The sequence below is a fragment of the Cotesia typhae genome, unplaced genomic scaffold, assembly GCF_013202065.1.
Source record: "Cotesia typhae breed Kobodo isofemale line unplaced genomic scaffold, CoteBio_Ctyphae contig_4, whole genome shotgun sequence".
NCBI classification, from domain to species: domain Eukaryota; kingdom Metazoa; phylum Arthropoda; class Insecta; order Hymenoptera; family Braconidae; genus Cotesia; species Cotesia typhae.
Genome location: NW_027423748.1, coordinates 6,856,351 through 6,875,945, shown reverse-complemented (window position 1 = coordinate 6,875,945; position 19,595 = coordinate 6,856,351). Strand labels below are relative to the sequence as shown.

Below are 19,595 nucleotides of genomic sequence, written 5' to 3'. Positions count from 1 at the left end.
TTTACTTTTTAAATTTTTATTCTTTTTTTTTTTTGTTGACAAAAAGGCGAAATACAGAGAAAGAACAAAATTACACTGCATATCATCCAAGATTATACTCAGTGTTATCTGTGGATAAAAAACAAATTTTAGATAATATCAAATATAATCCAGATTATAGAAAATTATTTTTGTATTATACTCAGTGTAATCTTCGATTTGACCAAGTAATTTTTCTAGTTATACTGCGTAAGATTACACTGGATATAATCCGAAAAAATATCCCGTATAATTTGAATTATACTCAGTAGAAACTTGGATTATATAATTTTTTCAAATATTGTCATATTCTACTTTTTTTTTTTTTTTTTATTTATAAATTTATAAATTTTTTTGGAAATTTGGAAAATTGATTAAAATGATGATAATTAATTTTTTATTATGTATTTTTCAAAAATACAATGTAAAGCATGGATAGAAAATATTTAAGGAGCATTTTAGCAAAAATTTTCCGATAATTTAGGGGTGAAAAATTTTTTGATAAATATTTTCAAGTAGGGTCACCATTTTAATTTTTATTTTTTGACTGAAATTTCTATTTGATTTTATTGAAATAATTGTTTTTTTGAAAAATACATAAAAAATTTAACAATTTAAAGAAAAAATTAATTATCACAATTTTAACAAATTTTAAAAAGAAATTTATAAATTTATTAATTAAAATTCAAAATTTGAATATGATAATTTTCGAAAAAATTATATAATACAAGATTCTACTGAGTACAATTCAAATTATACGGGATATTTTTTCGGATTATATCCAGTGTAATCTTACGCGACATAACTAGAAAAATTACTTGGTCAAATCGGAGATTACACTGAATATAATACAAAAATAATTTAGTATAATCTGGATTATATTTGATATTATCTGAAATTTTTTTTTTTACCACAGTTTACATTTTTTCCTTAAAAAAAAATCCAATGTAAAAAAATTTTAAATTTGACGGAGCTTCAAATTTTTATTAAAAGATTTTTTATCCATGAAATGGATAGTTTTCATTCTAATTTTTCTTGCATGATTAAAATCTTTCAAAAAACCCCTAAATTATTTTTTTTCTAAATAAAAATTTAAAAAATTTTAAAAATATGTTTGCGAAAAGAAGTTCGATACGACAAGCACAGAAAACATTTGACACGTCCCTTTAAAAAATTGAAAATAATAAAAAAACAAATTTATTACAATTTCAATACATATTTATACGATTACGTATATATATATATATATATATATATATATATATATATATATATATATATATATATATATATATATTCATATATATCTATATCTATATATAATATTTATATAACACGCGGTCAATAAATTACAATAAATATTTATGATCCGCCGTATGTACAAAAGTTGTAACAATTATACATATATACCCCTTTAATTAAATTTAATTATTAATATCATTAATTATTCACAGGCGAAATTTTAATTTTATTCCTAGCTTATTATAATTAATTAATTAATTAATTAATAATTTGCTTAATAAAGATAAAAAGGTGAGCTTCGAAAAATTTGGAAATAATTAAATATAATAAATATATATTCAGTAATACTTAATTAAAAAAGAAAGAAGACCAAATTTGATTACCTATATAAATGGCCTTAAAAACTTTATTTAAAATTATTTATTTAGCATTAAACGCGTTAAACGATTGCGTATTAATTTACTGGCAGACGATCGAGTCTTTTGAAATCTTTACAACTATTATCATTAAAATTTACATCATTTATTATTTTAAAATAAAAAACCTATCAACAATTATAAATAAATTCTATTAATTAACAATTAAATAACTAAACTCTAATTGATTGATAATTAGCAATTATTGGCCAATTAGATAAATCAATTTTAAACAAATTTGATTGGCTTCTTTTGAAATCACTATTATTAATTTGGTATTTGTTGTTTTTATTATTATCGTTACTTTTATTGCTGTTATCACTTTGGGTCACTCCCGCGCTGGGGGGTGAGCCCTCGGTAACAATCAGTACTCCTCTTCGTCTTCCTCGAATTCGTCTTCCGCTAGAATGCTGTAATAAAGGAGTACAACTAATTATTACGGTGAAGTATTTCGTTCTTTGTAAATTATTCTACCACTGAATTACATCGATTTCATCTTTTATTATCTCAGCGGCTTTTATCAAAAATATCTACTGAGTTACATTAAATCGATCGATGTAATTCAGTAGAATAATTAATTGTTGTTTTTCTGCGGGTTTTTTTTTTCGAGTTTTAAGGAATTGTAAGTAACTTACTCCTCTTTTCTCGAATATTTATCGATCAGATTGCGACCTGGTCCTCCGCAGCTCTTCATTGGTGTGCAATGCCAATAAAATAACACAGCCAAGGATATCACGAATATTAATATTGGTATCACTATCGCAAGTACTAAGTGCCTCAGGTTTTGATTCCATGAATATCTGTAACAGTAGATCATTTTTTTTTTTTTTTTTTTTAATTATTAGGTCAAGCTTACTCTGTGCTTGACAAAAAATTTATAATTAAAACTTGATTATTGGAGTAAATTACTGACAGTAAAAAAATTATTTTTAAAGTAGTGGTAATTGTGCACTTTTTGTAGAAAATTTTTGAATATTTTCACAAGAAAAAATATTTAATTTCTATTTGATTCCATTGATATATTTTTTTTTAAATACATAAAAAAATAAACAATTAAAAAAAAAAATAATAAATTATCACAATTTTAACAAATTTTACAAATTTTCAAAAAAATTTGTAATTTTTTTAGAAAATTGTGAAATTCAACTTTTTTTTTAATCGTTCATTTTTTTATTTACTTCTCAAAAAAAAATATATCAAAAACATCAAAAAAAAAAAAATAAATAAAATAGAAATTTTTATCCAAAAACATGAGAGCAAAATTTTTCCAACTTTTGAAGGCGAAAAGCCTCAAAAAAAATTTGAAAATGTTAATTTTTCACTTAGTTAAGCACCAAAATGGGATTGACCCCACTTTTAAATAATTACCAAAATTTTCCTATAAAAATTGATTAAGCGTAAGTTTCACAAAAATTTAGTGATTACATAGTAAAAAATTTTTCGTCAAAAAATTTTTGTGTTAGATATTTAACACTTTTTTGTGTTAATTTAACACAAAGAATGTTAAATTAACACAAAAAAAGTATTAAATATTTAACATAAAAATTTTTGACGCATTGACGCAAAATTTTTTACTGTGTAATGTATTTCTTATAATACTAAGGGCATACACTTTTTATTCTATAGTATGAAGGTATAACTTCTTTTATTATTATCCAAGTTTGGTCGATATGAAGTCCAAAGCATAAAACTGTTAATATTAATTTTTTGTTAAATAAACCTTGAAAACTTGTATGCTGAGAAAAAAAATTCACATGATGAAAGAAAAAAATTATTGAATTAAATAAAATTTCCTTAATCCAAGGTAATTTTGTAAATAAATGAAAGTAATGATTTTTTAAGTTAAAATTCTCCAATTTAATGTGTTATATATTTTAAAGTATATAAAGACACAATGCTTTATAATTACCCGCTCCTTGAAAAAACAAAAGTATTCTCTAAATTTCAACGACAAATAAAATAAAAGTATAAAAAAAAAGCCAATTAAAAATCTCTATAAGTTATTATTGATCACTAATTGAAAACAACGATTGAACTCTACAGACAGAATAATTCGAATTGAGTCCTATTGGAATGCCATTGAAATTCTATTGTTTTCGGTAAAATTGAATCAAGTGCTTGAATCAATTTAATTAAGATGCATTGTTCAGATTTATTCTAAAAAAATTCGATGCCTTTTCTGTTTTTCTTAATTATCCTTTTTGGAGTGATGGAAATTTTGAAGTGTAGTAGAAAATAATTACCGAGAAACAACAGTCCCAGGGTACGTCCTACTGTAGAAGCAAGGAATTATTTTTCCCATATTACTGCGTCCAAATTCTTTAGCAAACACCGAGCAGTTAACTCGAGGAGGGTATCCGCATCCTTCGGTGTTTATGTAAAATTTCGTGTCAGTAACATCCCACGCTACGGAACCCAGTGGCTTGGTTATAAATTCGTCATAGGGCATTCGGGAGTAATTAACTCGTAACTGGTGACACCTCGTCGCTGCGCTTGTGCAACCTAAAAATTAAAACGTAATTAATTATTTTATTCAAGACTATAATAACAATAATTTTTGCTAAAATTTTTAAGATAAAAAATTTTAAGTGAAAAAATTAATGTCGTTTTTATAGGACATAAAAAAAATTTTTATTGTGAATAAAAATTGTTTTGACTAGTACAATTTTTTAAAATAAATTATAAAATTTTTGTATAAAAAATTAGAAACTGCACAGTAAGTAAAAAAAAGTAAACAGTAAAATTTACTCGGATTCCAGTTAATTTTTATAGTTTCAAACTGTACATCAGACATCGGGGTGACAAAAATGTAAATATTACGACTCTCTTATCTTAAAAAATTACAGTTTCAACCATTAAAAATTGTCGTTTGAATATATAGTCTATAATATGAGGAGAAGGGGAAGGTCTCACAATCGGAGAATTTAATATTTGAAACAGTAAATTCTACTCTTAAAATATATATTTTACCTGTCCCAGCAAATCAATAATTATAGTTTGATTTTTACACAGAAAAAAAAATTAACTTGAATCAAGTAAATAATTTTGAAGAATTTCATCTTTTTGATTTGAATAAAAAATTCTTAAACTAAGAAATTATCCAGGGTCTAAGTAAATTTTACTTGATTCAAGAATTTTTCGTCTTGATCCAAGACAATAAAACTCTTCAAAATTATTTTCTTGGTTTAAGAATTTTTCTTTTGATTCAAGTTAATTTTTTTTTTCTGTGCAGCAAAAATTTATATTTAATTTGAAAAACTAATTCAAGCTGTATTTCTTACATAATTTATAATTTATAAAATTTTCCAATCTACTGAAAAAAAAAAAAAAAAAATTAGTAATAATAATATTAATAACCTTCTCTGCAACTAGCCCAGGAACAATTTTTAAGTCCTTCAGCATAAACATGTTCGCTAACGACACAGGCAACAGGATGAGGTGAAAAATCGGCAAGTATCGTGGTGATAGCCGGTTCTACGACAAAAGGTATTAAAAAAAGGAACCCAAAAACCGCGAGTATCGCCATTGTACCGAGAAACAGCGAAGTATAAAATTTAGCTTTTTCCAAGAGCGTTAAAATTTGAATAGCCGGCAAATCGGTGGCTCCTCCAGCGCCAACTCCATTCGTTGTTGAATTGGGATCGTCGATAATACTGGACTTGTCGTCCTCCTGCGCCCCCATAATCACCGTTGACTCGTCGGAATCAATGATTGATCTTTTTTTTGGGTCAATAAGACCCAACGATTTCCGTTTCAATTTATTTAGCTTCTCCAGCTTTCGTCCTTAACTCACACTTGCTCTTTTTCTTTTTTTTTTCGCCGACCGCGACTTATTGCTCGTAACTCCTCCTAAATATTTATCAGCCGTCGCGGGTCTGTAATTTATTTTATCCGATAAAAAATAAATAACATTGATAATATAAAAATAAATAATTAATTAATAATTTAAAAGTAAAAATACAACTACAACTATTTATTTATAAAAATACTTGATGTAAAAATTAATTATTTAAGTCGGTCTCCTGCCAGTCTACGCGCTAACCACTAACAAGCCAATAAAAATACTATCAGTGTCCTAAAATAAATAATACCGATTATTATTATTATTATTATTATTATTATTTCCTATCTAGTCCATCAGTGTGTTCAGTGTTTGCCTAATCGATTTATTTATTTATTTAAATATTTATTTGCGTGAGAAAACTGTTAGTTAGTCTTAAATAATTTAAACTCTCAGCTGCATTGACGTGAAAGCGTGTCTATTTAGCGTTTTATTTTTAAAAATCCTTCACGTCCTTTCGTTAATCTCCATCCGCTGAACACGTGGCAACTTTTTCCAAAATAGTTTTGTTAAATCGGTCAAAATTTATTTTTTTTTTCCTTTTATCATTTATTTTGATATATTTTTATTTTTATTAAATTCTCTTTCATAATTATTAATATTTTATGGCAGTGCAAATAATATCCTGCACTAAAATTTGATTAATAAAAAATTTATAATAATTTGTTTTATGTTTTGTTTCTTTGTTTGTCAATTCAATATTAGATTTTTTAATAAAGATAATTTGAATCACGCGTTCCCCTCCCACTCCCTCTCACTCTCTTGCACTCTTTCAATAGTGCCCGCGTAGGGAGAAAATCGATTGGCGAGCCGGGCTCTCCTCCAAGAGGGGAATGCCTGTAATTTAAAAAATAAAAAATATTTTCATCAATTTGCAAACAAAAATAATTATTTTTGTATTAAAAAAAAAAAAAAAAAAAAAAAATCTTACGTGACGGATCTCAGAGCGCCATAACAGAGTCTCCTCCCCCAGCGTCAGCCAAGTTGCCTGACATACTTTTATCAAACTCGCTCTTGACAATAGGGATCCCCTTGAACCGCATTTTCGCGTCGTCGCCCACGACAACAGTCCTCTGGCACAGGATCAATGTCAAGCAACTGACAACAAACAGGACACTGGGAAACACCAACGCAACAATGAATTCCTTCCAAGTGGTTTCCAAATCAAATTTACTGACGACTATTTCTGTCCTGTCTTTAGCAAAGAAGCAAGGGAACCTGGCCCGAGCATTGTGATCCGATCCGTCTTTTCCAAACTCGTGCAAAAATTCCTTACACTCGTCCCTCAGAGTGTTAACACAGCCCTCAAGATTAATCATCAGCCGACTTTCATTAGCGATAATCAACGTATGCTCCGGTGGAAGCGCAAAATTTGCGTCGTCTAACGGCTTGGATGCGTACAAACTCAAGTAGGACAAGTAGGTAAAGTTAGTAAGATCAGTGAGCATCGTCTTCTCAAGCACCGAGCCGTTTATACAATCCACCGCTTCAACCCCCAAGCTGCTGTTGTAAATTCCGTAGCAAGAAGCCATCAAAACATCTCCCCGATTTTCGTTCCAAATTTCCCTGCTGCTTTCGACATCAATCGCCCGCTCGCACTGGCTCAGATAAACTTTATCTCCACTTATCAGGATCATGTTCTTGTTGCGGGTCGGGATGTCAACGCACCGGCGGTCGCAGTTGTAGGGCGTTCTAATCCTTTCACAAGTTCCGCGGTTGCAATTAAACAAACCGTCTATGGCAATACAAGTTATCTTTCCTCGTCTTCCCGAGCACTTTAAAGGCGGATCTGTGTCGCGAAAATTGCACTCGAAGGCGTCGGTAATGTTGATGCAAATCCCCGCGGTGCAGTTGAAAGTTCCCGTCAAGTTCCGGCACTCGTCGGCGATACACTTTGACTTTTTAGCGTTTTCCTGGTCGATACCGTAGCACGTTTTGTTGGTGATGTTCGTGCAATTCCCGAGGAGGATCGTCGAACCGTTGTTCCTCAAGTTAACGTGGATTTGAGTGCACGGGCCAGATGTTTTTGAGAGACACCACTCACCACAACTGCCCCAGGAACAATTGTCGGCGTTTATGGTTCTTATTGTAGTGCACATCGCCGGAACTGGAGATATTCCCGAGGAAAAAGCTCGGGTGCTTGGCATATAGATCGCTACTGTTAGATAAACTAATGCCACTGATGAAAGGACTGCTGTCATCTGACATATGCAGATGGTGCCACATATCCGACCATCTTGAGGTGGGATCACCAGGTCTTCGACTGGTATCGGTTTTCCCATACTGAGACAACTTTTTAATCACTGCTTAGGATATCACCATCACTGTTTTTTTATTTTTTTTCTTTGTTAATGATTATTTATTTTTATTTTATTGATTCGCCGAATTTGCGAAAAATTATCCAAGAAAAGTTACGATCAGTTTAAATATCCACAAGCCTCACCGGTCACATTACATTGAAAAGAGTTTGCGACGACGGTGCCACGGACGTTTTTGCCGCACCAGAAACAACTAATGAATGTATGGAAATTTTAAAATGCGCAATCGCGACCTGCACCAACATCGATCTGCGGATGCGCGTGATCCTCGACTCTAGATAATACTCACGGTTAAATCAATAATCGAGCCTGCGCTCCTATTACTTTTAGCTTTTTTATACCACGGGCTTTGCCGCAATGACGTCATTTTGGATTAAATCATTAGCTATTTCGCAATAATGCTTTTTCATTGATAATTCTCCAGATCTATTTTCATTAAATTTTACATTTTAGATTTTATTTTACTTTATTTATTTATTCATTTATTTTTTTTTTATTTACTTGACTATAAAACTAATTAAAATTCTTTCTCGAAATGAATTTATTTATTTATCTAAAACTAATTAGCTTTGAGGTTTTAATTCCGGTGAAAAATAAAAAAAAACTAGATTATTACGTGCAGAAAAAATGAGGACTGTGGTAGAGCACGAAACTCGGTTTTTATCGAACAAAACTCGTACTCATACTTTGCTTGTATGTTTTAATATTACAAAGTAGACAGCGTGGCGCCGGTATTGTGCACTGAAATAGTTTGCAGTTGCAATTATGCGTGTCGCGTGTACACGCTCACTTTATCATACTACAGATCGTTTTTAAATTATAATTTTTAGTAATAGTATAATAATAAAAAAAAAGAGATTAATATCTCTCTTTACTTTTTTCTCCTTTAACGCGGATAATAATTACCCAATTTAATGTAATTGTTATCTCTCATGTTCTTTTGATGTATTTAAATAGATAAATCGATTTATTGCTTTTTCCTTATTGTCATTATTATTTTTTTTTTTATTCTTCATCTGACCTTTTAAATAATATTTACGTCATAAAAATATTTTATTGGAAATTTTAATCTATTGACATAAATTTTTTATTTTTATTTAAATTTATTTACAAAATAAATTTTAACGTTTATTTTATTGCTTGTAATTAAAAAAAAATTTTTTTTTGATTTTAAATGGCTGCAAAAAATTGACAATAAAAGTCTTAAACGCTAACAAAACTTGCCACGTGACAGCTCCTCGATATAATAAGAGTTAGAGCTGATACTTGTATGTAAATCGATGTACTTCCGGTCACTACCACTCAACGACACTTGTATACGCTCCAATTATGTCAATCAATTACTATTTCACGGCTAAACACTATTTAAAGACATAATATGTCTACACATGTCTACACATTGTAACAATCTTCCCCTCTCGAGTTCTATTTTAATCCTTCATTCTATTTTTTTTTTTTTTTTTACCAAAATAGCGCAGTCATTGAACCGACTCAAATAATTAATTCAAAATCTATTTTTTCATAAATTAATTTTCACCTAAAAAAAAAACAACAATAGGACCACAAAAAACAAAATTAATGAAAGATTGTTTACATGAGCTTTTATCATAAGAATTACAACCGCGTGCCCACATGTCACATGTTTAGATTTTTAATACAAACTAAAAAAATGAAATTTATAAAATCTTTATCGACTTATTAACAAGGTTTATGATTAATAAATAAATATTGATAGTTACTTACGTAATTTAGAAGGAGTTGTTAGCTCGTTCACCGAAAAAAGCTTACTTAACGCAGTAAAGCTTCATTCAGCCAAACAAATATGGCGGTTGCAGGGCCGAAAGCAGCGCCACCTCGAATTTGCCGTATCTCACTACTAAATCAATATCACGTTATCACTATACATATATTTATTTTTTATGATTATAAGCGTAACTATGACTATTATTAAAAACCCTCCGGGAGGATTTTAAAAGTGTCTTATGGGTACTTTTAACCTCTGTCAAGCCTCGTTCTTGTCAACATAACTTCTATTCGTTTTTACTTGAATTTACTTTAACACAGTTTTATTACCGTAGAATTGAATAATGCCTTTCATCTTTAACCGAGGTCTGACTGAAGCCTGGATACTCTACTTACTACTTACTACTCGCTACGTTCCAAGTCATTTTATTAAATATCAAACATTAACTAATTTGTTGTACCTGATTTTTTTTATGCTATTAAAAATAATAATAATAATAATATTTTAATATTATTTGCGAACAAATAAATTTAGGGTAGAGTTTAAAGATCTAAAGTATAAAAAACACTTTATTCCTTGAATTAAATTGTATTGAGTAAATAAAAATAAAGATAGAGGTCAGCGAAGCTTTCGTGACAGAATTAAGGGATTGAATAAACAAAAACTAATCAGTGTCATTTGCTGTTTTACGATGTTGGAAATTTGTCTTCAGACTCATTTAGTCATCCTTTGACCCATTTAATATACTGGCGGTTTGCCAAAAGCCTCCTGGCTTTCTTACCTATTTTTTCTCTATTTACCAAATTGGAAGCCAGCGGAAATTAATTGCCCTTCGATCTTGTTAATATTTTTATCGATTCAAATGCAAAAAGTAGTTTTACATTTTTGGCAAACAAACTTATAATTTTTTTTTTTTTTAAATCGGAGATTCAGCTAAGGGGGAGATAATTAAAAATATTGAACGGATTGGTATAAATATGAATACGAGTATTGGAAAAAAAGATGATACTTTGGGAGTACTTGGCGTGAGCAACCCTCGTTACACACCAACAATCTGGCAGTGTCTCGAGAAGGCCAAGTGTCATTGAGTTTGAATACGCTGGAGACTTTGAGTATAGATGGATCTCGAGAGATCTCAAGAAGACTTCAGGTGGTTCGTTAGGACGTTGGGGACTTAATTTTTGTTTGTATCGACTGGTTACTTTTTTTAGCTCTAAGCTTTGCCATTATCGAACGTTCGGCTCATTAAAAAGCTCCGGGGAACCGATAATTAATTTGGTAATTTGATAGATTGCTGATATATCGTTATTATTATTATCACCATTATTATTGTTAATAATTGAGGCTTGCGTGTCTATAAATTTTACAGAAAAAACGTTTATTTATCAACAAACTGATGGAATAAAGCATGATACCCGAAATAAGACACCTACTTCGGCGTAGTGCCAATCTCGATCCCTAAGATTTCCCCAGAGCATAGAAATAATTCTTTTTGTATCTTATTTCTTGTCAGCAGCTTTGGAATTTTACTTTTATATTTATTAGAAGCTATTTATTTTTATTGGATTATTTTATTGATATTTTCAATATAAAAATATTTTATTGTTATTATTATACTTATTTTTGTTTGTTTTTTTGTAAGGCTGAAAAAAGTTTTGCTTTGTTTTATTTATTTGATGATTATTTAACCGAAAAATATAATACATAAATTATTTTTCATATTTTCTTTAGCTCAATAATAATTATAAATCATTTGATATTTTAATTGCAAAAATAATTATTGAAATTACTAATAATATTTAACTTAATGTTATTCATATAAGTAAGAATAATAATAATAATGTAATTGATCAAAGTAAATATTATTTAACTCTGAAATCTAGACGGAAAATAAAACAAACTTCAGAAACTAACAATTGAAATAATAAAGCCCTCAAAAAGTTCTCTGAGATATTTGCATATTCAATGCACCGATTTTTTTAATATTTTTCAAAGAATCAAACAATTTTAAGTTTTTTAAGGAGTTAAATTTTTTATAGTCAGACTAAGTATCCTTATATGATCTAACTCCTTATTTTTTAGACAATTTGTAAATTAGAACGTCGATATACAGAAAAAATTGCTGACTCAAGGAAATTTTTTTCTTCAAAGTAAAATTTTCTTATCTAAAAAAATTTGTTCTTACTTTAAAAAAATTTCAGTTTTTTTTTTTAATTTTTTTATTTCAAATGAACTTTTTGTATGTACACGGAAATAACAAAATAACACTGGATATCATCCCAGATTATACTCATTATAATCTGGATAATACCAGCTACTATCTGAAATTTTTTCCACTCAATATAATCTGAGATGATATTCAGTGTCATCTTGTTCTTTCCGTGTATATTAAAATTTTTTAAAAAATTTATCTCTGATTTCCACTTAACGCAAATAAATCATTATTCTAACTGATTATGATAATCATTCGTATATTTTCATACAATCCAGAAGTAGCAGACCATACTATGTAATACAATTTAGCTATTTACTTTGATCCTGACGATAAATATATTTGGTTGCCTCCAGCAACCAGTACATAATAATTATCGAATTAATCCGCGGTTTCTATTCAGCCTTTTAATCTAAAAATAGTTAAAATTAATTAACAACAAAAATAACCCCGGCCATATAAAAATGACAATTAAAATCTAAAGAAAAAAAAAAAACAACCAACCTAACGAAATAATTAGTGAATTTTGATTTAACGATCAGCGGTTTTACATTTACAAGCGATTTAATAAGAAGAGTACATAAATATTTTTTCAGTTATTATTTGTGCAGACCGTGAAAGATGAAATGTAGGTTTACGATTGTACTAAATCTCAGTAAATGATTTATATTTATATTTATACATAGATAGATACGTGTAGAGTGTGTAGTGTACAGTGGAAACAATATATTGTGTTGTAGGTTGTTCTCACTCATATCTCATCGCCTTATAAAATGTATATGTGTGACGAGAACGCCCTGGAAGTGTGGCGGTCGATGCTACTAGATTCTGTCGTCAGGGCGCTGCGATCGCCCAGAAAATAAGCTCGCCCAAAAGCCCAAAGCTGCCTTGGACTGCAGTAGCCCGGCATCCGCCGACGCACCGTGTGTACCGTGAGCAACCACTCGTGGCCTGCCATGGTACGTTGACAACGGTGTTAGGCAACCACTGTAATCATCCCTCTAAAAAACAAACCAAACAAACAAACACTTACAGACATTACAGTACCATCCTTCTATAATTTTATTTTTAACTCATTTATTATTTAACAGATTCTATTCACTTTAATATTATACTCTTATATTATTTATTTTATCTAATAACTATTTTAATTAAATTAATTAATTATTTTAACGAAAAAGCCCGCGCCAAAGAGTGATTCCGCGGAATTAATGTGTCAAGTATGAGGACACTAATTGGTAAGATCATGACTTTGGAGCAATAAATATCCTCGGAGCTCGAGAAAGTAGAATAAGTGAAGGTGGCGATACTTGTTTAGTGTTAACCAACCCGTTATAAAGTAGTTGTGCTAATTGTCAGATCAGACAAATGTGCTTAGTCGATCTGCTTAGTGTTAGATAAAATATGTGAAGAGCCCTGAGGGCTATTTTGTGATGTGCTCCGAGAACAACCAACTATAAGATACAAAATAACAAAATAAATACTGTTATGATGATGCGGGGGAACAGGAAGAGGGTAAGTTACTTTTTCTTCTTTTTTACTTCTTTAAGTACAAGTACAAGACTTCAGTGACATTAATCCTACTGATACAAAGAATCTTTTAAAGTTAAACGTCTGTTTTATACAATACTGAAATTTAAAGGCATTTGATCATTTTTAGGATTTTTTAAAAATTATTTTAAAAAATAATTTAGACTATTGATGAAATTTTTTTAAAATAAAAATAATCGTTAAATTTTAACGATATTAAAATTAAGAATTTTTTTAATATAAAAATTGTTACATAAAAAAATGAAAAAAAATTATTTTTTTAAACAAAAATAAAAAAATGGTCAATTGTCTTTCTTTTATTGTATCTAATCAAAATTTTCAAGATTGACAATCAAAATTTTTTATGGCTCAATTTAAAAACTTGTCTTCAGTGTTAATGAAAATGCCTAACGCTATTGGTTAATAAGTATGTTTGTATATTAAAGTTTATTAATCGAGTTATAAATTGTTCCTTTACCCTCGAATTCGGTAGACTAATTCTAATCAGGAATTTTGTATCTCAGGGGATTTAAATTGATGAATATCATAGGTCTTTATTTAGACGGGTAAGACTAGACCGGCTTACATTGTATTGTACTGTATTGGGTGGATAAAAACCCGCGGCATTTGCTCGTATCAGTATGCTGTAAAAATAAACTGGTTATAAAATTAGAATAATCGATAAATTATTGAGTTATTTTATAAATTAATAATTAAAGTTTGCCTATAACTATTCAGCTTTGTACTATTATTATTAACTTTTTTTTTATCGTCGCGTGCTGCACTCACGTGTACCGGAGAATTTAATGTCCTGTCCGGTAAATCATGGATTTGATAGTACTCTCGATTGCCCGTATCTGTTAATGAGTGTCGAAGTTTCTTGGATTTGCTACAGTTGCTATCAATTATTAATACTATTTATATTTTAACATCTAAAATAAATAATAAAAATAAATTTATTGAGATAAGAGACTTTTAACGTTTAAAATAAAATATACAATATATATATATATATATATATATATATATATATATATATATATATATATATATATATATATATACTTAATTCTCGATATGTAAAGGCATCGATTTAGTTAACCCTGAAGAATGGGTCGATGTCAGTTGACGCAACTATAAAAATTTAGAGTATTTATATTATTTTTAAGTAAAAAAATGAAAAATTCCACAGATTAATCAGATGTCGGGCGTTTGACGTTCGTTATAAATAAAATTAGGAATAAATATCGACGAGTGTTAAGAAGCATCAACCGCAACCACTGCCCCCGTTCACCAAGATGGCGGACGAAAAAGACCAGACGTTTTTAGAGAAGCTGCTGTTCTACACGACCGCGTTCTTCATCCTCCTTGGCACCTTCAGCCTCTTCGCCTTCCTCTTCTTGGTCCCCTTCGTCATCGACCCCGCCTTCACCACGATCTTTATGGATTTTGACACACGACCGGCCGAGTGTGTCACCATAGATGTTGAGTCACGTAGAGGTGAACAATCTCATTCACTCACTCACTCACTCACTCACTTACATATATTAATATAATTTTAAACAAATACACAATTTAATAAGAATAAGAACCTTCAGATTGTTGTCATTGTTCGTACTGAGCCCCACTGTAAAAAGTTCTGTGCATGTCAGCTTTCGAACCAGCAATGTCAGAGTTTGCTTTCGTTTTCCCTGTAATTGATAAGATCTTTCTTCAGATCGAAAATTATCATCCATGTTTGTAGTTATGTGTGTTGTTTTTCAATTTTCTGTCCAATTTTATTGTTGTTGGTTACCAAAGTTATCTTTAATTTTAAAAGTCATGTGTTCCTTTGCCAATCTCTTATTTGTTGACTCCAAGTTATTTTTTTTCCTGCTTTTATGATATCACGAGTACCTAAACTAAAAAAAAATAAATTAAATTTATTCAAAAGAAAAATTTTTGAACCAAAAAAATCATTTTTAAGAGTTTGATCATTTTAAATAAAAAAAAAATTTATTCAATTATTTTTTGTCTTAATTCAAAAGGAAGAAACTCTTTAAAATTATTTTTTTTTGTTAAAGAATTTTTCTTTTGAATAAATTTAATTTTTTTTTCAGTGTGCGCAGTTATACTGACATCAAGTACATAGAAAAAAAGGATATCTTGGCTCAAGAACATTTTTATGAAAATGACAAATGTCTTGATTCAAGTAAATTATTTTCTTGATGAATATTTTGTTTCAAGAGTTTTAAATAATTTAATAAAGTAAAGTAATATGTATCAATAAATTCAAAAGTTTATATAAATCCTGTATAGCTAAGAGATATCACAATTTTTTAAGAGTGTGGGACGATCAAGGTTCGAGTCCGGTCTTGTGTATATTTTCACCCTTTTTAAAATTAATAAATAAACGCTCTCGTCGGTTTTCTACATCCATCAGTATTGTAAGGACATCATAAATACTATAATTAATTACAATATTAAATTAACGTAATTATTACTGTAAATTAATATTATAGTTCGCAGTAATATATAATGATCAAGAGAATAATTATTAGTCTGTCCTCGTACAGCCATTAAATCATCAATTATCATAATTTAAATAAATTTAAGCAATTATTGTAATTATTTACTTGTAATTATTTTTATTATTACTTGAAATTATTATTACTTGTAATTATTTTTGTAATTATTACATATTGTCGTGGACTATAATAATTAACAAATGGAGATATATATACATATTTTTTTTAACTCTTACAATTAATTTACCATTAGTTAAGTTAATTACAGTGTTTACACTCTTAAGTTAATTTAATATTTAATATTGCAATTAAATGTATTATTTCTGTTGTCCTTACAGTAGTAATGGAAAACCAACAAGACATTTACGAAGATGTAAATAAATACTAAAATAAAAAAAAATATCCTCTCAACCGAAAGAGTGTTTATTTAAATATATTATAGATATGAATGGGAACTTGGATAATTTAAAATTAATAAGTCCTATACTTTTTTAAAATATTTTTTAACACAATTTAAAAATAAATTTCTTTTTTGATTAAAATTTTTTTAACATTAACAATTCGAATAATTTTTTTTTAATAAAAAAAAAGTTTTTTTTTACAAACAAAAAAAAAAAAAGTTTTATTTTTAATAAAAAAAAATAATGTTTTTTTTTTGTTCTAGAATAAATTTTTAAAGACCAATATGTTCTTGGTTTAAGTTAACTTTTTTTTCTGTGTACTTGATTTTCTGCTGTAAATTATTTAAGTCGTGTATCAATCAAAAAGTTCGAATAATAAATGAGTAGCTTGACGCAATGAACTTTTACCAGTTGAAATAAATATATAAGCTGAGTAGAGTGGCTATTGATTTTCGATAGATTATTTAATATCGCTCTTGACAAATGTATCTGGACATTTGTGCTCGCAAGTTTTGGCATCGAAAAACTATTTATTGACAAATATCAATATAAAGTAAACTCTTGAACGAGCAAAATATCTCTTTAACCCTATTCACTTGAAAAGTTGAGTATCAATGATAGAAATAAAAATATTAAACACAGAAATGTAAAATAATATGATATATAATATCTGAAGCGAGTTATTTCTTTGGAAAGTTGACAGACAATAATTTAATATCTCGTGATATCGTCCACGTGGTCAATGTGTACGCCTGCGTAAATATTTCCAAGCATGCATGTGTTTTAAATGTGTTTGGGCGTGTGTGGATTTGTTGTGTCGTATATTGGTGTTAATGTTGATGGAAGTAAATAGTTTAACTGAAATTGAGCGTTGTCTTGTGTGTTATATAATGATGAGTCCAGGTGCTAGCAACTGCTCGTGGACCTCATGTAGAGAAGGTTGTACCAAGGAACTTTACGATTGTACGCAAATACGCGTTAATTACAAACTACCAGTTAATGAAACTCAGTTAGATGGGACCGACAGGGAGGGCAGGGCGGGAGGAGGTGTCGAGGGCGACGAGGCCGGGTACAAGTCGAGATATGAACGTTCACCGAGGGATTACAATAATTACATCGAGGATTTTGACGACGAGTTTGATGAAGATGATATTGATAATAGACTGCCAAAACCTTTTCCTACAGGTATTGTATATATATATATATTTTTTTTTTTTTTTTTTTTAATCTGATGAATAAGATTTTTTTCATACAATATCCAATTTTTTTTATACATAACTTGTCTTTTCATAAAATTCTCATAAATTTTTGGTAAAAACTCCAAAATTTCTTTTTAAGTCAAAATTTTTTTTTATATTTATTTTGTTTTATTTATTAATTTATTGCTTCCCGAGAGGATACATTACCTTAGCAAGAAAATAATCAGAAATATAATTTTTAGTTAAAAAATATATAAAAAATCAGTATGCAACATAAATTTACGTCTTTGATTAAAATACTCAATTGTCTATAGCTTTAGTTTATTAAAATTATAAATTATTTGGAATACTTAAAGAGAATCTCGTGATACCTTACAATTTTACTCCTAATTTTTTTTATCTTTGAAATAAACGAATTAAAATTTTTTACGGCAAAATTTTTACATTTACAAAAAAATTTTTTACATTTACAAAAAAATTAAATTGATTTAAAAGAAAAATATCATTGTGAAGAGTTTGATCATCTTAAACCAAGCAAAAAAAATTTTTAAAGTAAGAAATTTTTGGTTAAAATAAATTTTATTAAATTCTATCATTTTTCTGCTTGATAAAAAATAAATCAAATTCATTTTTTATCAATGTAAAAATTTTCTTTTCAATAACTTTCAATGTCTATAAATTTTTCCATCCATGTAATTTATTATCGGCTCTATAAAGTACCTCATTACACCCTGGTTTACAAAACACATTAATGAGAAAAACTTGTCCTGTCATAAACATAAGAAAATTTTAAATTAAAACGAGTCTCTACTAAAAACTTTAATAAAAGTTATAAACTCTCTAAAACAAAGTCCTGTAAAGTAGAGCGTAACATATTTGAGTAAAAAAGTAAATTATTAACGAAAAATTATGATAAATTATTGACTTAAAAAAATATCGATAAAATTTTATCGATAATTCAATTTTTAATATAAAAGCTCAAAGATATTCCGATAATTTACTTTTTTAAAATTACAGCCAACCAAAATTATATTATCTAAAATAAATTCTATCCCAGTAAATACATTACATAATTTTATGGTATATTAAATTAAATTATTAAATTTTGAATTATATATTTTAAGAATTTTACAAATATCTATCGAGTGAATTCAGGTCATCGATTTTCCGGAGTGATTTTAAATTAAACGATATATATTTTTAAAATTGACAATCAGTATAAAATGTTGATAATTTTACCAAGAAGAATAAAATAAATTTTTATTAATAAAATGTATATAACCTTTTCCAGGTCTGATGGGCAACGATTCCGAGTGGTATTTCACTGGTGCTAAATTATTTCCCAATGTAAAAGGCTGTGGATACCCTCCAATACTCAATTGCAGTATTTTTTACAAACAGTACACTAAAATAGGACATAATTTTAGTTGTTACTATTCTAAAATAGATCCTGGGATCGTATTGAGTGACCTTGATATGTGGCAGGTCTCTATTAAATATTACATTACTTTATTCACCTCTTTCCTCTAAGAGAGCCTTTACATATCGTATGATATTAATATTAACATCAATATTAATATTGTAAAATATTTTCTGTCTAAAAAAAAAAAATTTCATTTAAATAAATAACGTCAATCACAGGAGCGATCACCTCTTCAATACTCTTGCTCAAAAAATCAGTCATTGAATTTTCCAGGAAAGAGCTTTAACGCGAGAAAAATAAAATCTGATGGACATTTATTGAGCAAAAAAATAAATGGTCTTGAGCTTAAACTTGCGGAAACATTGTAACCGAGACGATTTCAATTGTCGGTGGACAATGCCGTACCGATGTTGAATAGAGCGAACGGCTAAGTCGGAAACCATCATCTTTCTGATAAAGTACCATCAAAGAAAATTTTTTATTTTTATTATTATTATTATCATCATTTCTTCATAAGTCTACAGCACCTCTTTAATATTTTCCGATCTGAATTCAATTCCGCTGATGGTTTTTCTTTAAAACGTCAATCAATTGACAATTACTATTATCCACTGTCCTGGTTTTAATATTACTAGCGTAAAATAAATTTACAATATCTTTTTTTCATTATTTATTTTTATTATTAGGTAGTAATAAATATAAATAAACTCTTGGCAATCGTTAAAACTTTTAAACTCGCTAACA

The 19,595-nt window shown here is 28.5% G+C and overlaps 3 protein-coding genes across 4 annotated transcripts in view; 1 reads left to right on the top strand and 2 right to left on the bottom strand.

Annotated features, from left to right (window-relative positions):
- Positions 1-19,595, top strand: part of LOC141527670 (cilia- and flagella-associated protein 298) — a 47,371-nt gene that overhangs the window by 16,368 nt on the left and 11,408 nt on the right. The window contains exons 1-4 of one of the 2 annotated variants that reach the window (XM_074243250.1): positions 12,799-13,306; positions 14,514-14,821; positions 17,133-17,414; positions 18,720-18,913. The exons of the other annotated variant lie outside the window; for it this stretch is intronic. Coding sequence (XP_074099351.1) covers positions 14,620-14,821; positions 17,133-17,414; positions 18,720-18,913 — 678 coding nt within the window. The 5' untranslated portion in view covers positions 12,799-13,306; positions 14,514-14,619. Of the gene's footprint in view, positions 1-12,798; positions 13,307-14,513; positions 14,822-17,132; positions 17,415-18,719; positions 18,914-19,595 lie in introns of those variants that run through there. 2 annotated transcript variants of the gene reach the window in all.
- Positions 1,408-15,197, bottom strand: Teh2 (tipE homolog 2 phospholipid transfer protein). Its single transcript, XM_074243252.1, has 8 exons — positions 15,117-15,197; positions 14,914-15,012; positions 12,543-12,792; positions 9,579-9,711; positions 5,034-5,551; positions 3,920-4,178; positions 2,312-2,476; positions 1,408-2,105 (listed from the first exon to the last, which is right to left on the bottom strand). Exons 5-8 carry the CDS (start codon positions 5,356-5,358, stop codon positions 1,850-1,852), a joined length of 1,005 nt encoding a protein of 334 aa, XP_074099353.1. The 5' UTR covers positions 5,359-5,551; positions 9,579-9,711; positions 12,543-12,792; positions 14,914-15,012; positions 15,117-15,197; the 3' UTR covers positions 1,408-1,849.
- Teh3 (tipE homolog 3 phospholipid transfer protein) lies at positions 5,545-8,004 on the bottom strand. Its single transcript, XM_074243249.1, has 2 exons — positions 6,449-8,004; positions 5,545-6,354 (listed from the first exon to the last, which is right to left on the bottom strand). The coding sequence occupies exon 1, from the start codon at positions 7,797-7,799 to the stop codon at positions 6,459-6,461; it is 1,341 nt and encodes a 446-aa protein (XP_074099350.1). The 5' UTR covers positions 7,800-8,004; the 3' UTR covers positions 5,545-6,354; positions 6,449-6,458.